Source organism: Egretta garzetta, unplaced genomic scaffold (assembly GCF_000687185.1).
Source record: "Egretta garzetta isolate BGI_Z169 unplaced genomic scaffold, ASM68718v1 scaffold359, whole genome shotgun sequence".
Lineage (NCBI taxonomy): Eukaryota > Metazoa > Chordata > Aves > Pelecaniformes > Ardeidae > Egretta > Egretta garzetta.
The window spans coordinates 7,915-8,603 of NW_009260795.1; the positions used below are offsets into that span (position 1 = coordinate 7,915).

The window sequence follows — 689 nt, forward strand, 5'->3', positions numbered from 1 at the left end:
AACCCCAAATGTAAATATCGACCGCCCCGCTGCCGGCCGGGGGAACTTCAGACCTGACGGGGCCATCCTTGGCGACCCCGTGCGTTTGGCCTGTGCAGCGGGGGTAACGGCGCTTGTTTTTTCTTCCCTTGCAGCACATGGTTATGAGCTTTAGGGTCTCCGAACTCCACGTTCTCCTGGGCTTCGCCGGAAGGAACAAAAGCGGGAGGAAGCACGAACTTCTGGCCAAGGCCTTGCAGCTGCTGAGACCCGGCTCCAGCCCGGCCGTCCAGATGAAAATCAAAGAACTGTACCGGCGCAGGTTCCCGAGGAAGATCCTGACCCCGTCGGACCTGTCGATGCTGCACGTGCAGGCGGGGCAGCTGCCCTCGGCCACCGCGCTGACGCAGGGCGCGGGCTGTCACCTGCCCTACGACCACAGCTCGGCCGCCGTGCCGGTGGCTCTGCTGCCACCGGTGCCCGTGCTGGGACCCAAGCACGAGCTGGACGTTCAGCACGTAGCACATCCCGTCCATCCCGACGTCAAGATGAAGCGGCTCCCCTTCTACGACGTTTACGACGAGCTGATAAAGCCCACCACGTTAGGTACGTCCAAAACCCGCTCGCTCTCTCTTGTTTTTTGGAGGCTGCTTTTTGCTGGCTCGGGTAGAGGAGGCGGAGCGGGAGTGGTGTGATCGGGGCAAGCCGGG

The 689-nt window shown here is 62.7% G+C and overlaps 1 protein-coding gene across 1 annotated transcript in view; it reads left to right on the forward strand.

The window, feature by feature from the left end:
• Positions 1-689, forward strand: part of LOC104133356 (E3 SUMO-protein ligase PIAS3) — a 16,948-nt gene that overhangs the window by 1,839 nt on the left and 14,420 nt on the right. Inside the window, exon 2 of the mRNA XM_035902118.1 lies at positions 135-585. Coding sequence (XP_035758011.1) covers positions 135-585 — 451 coding nt within the window. The remainder of the gene's footprint in view (positions 1-134; positions 586-689) is intronic.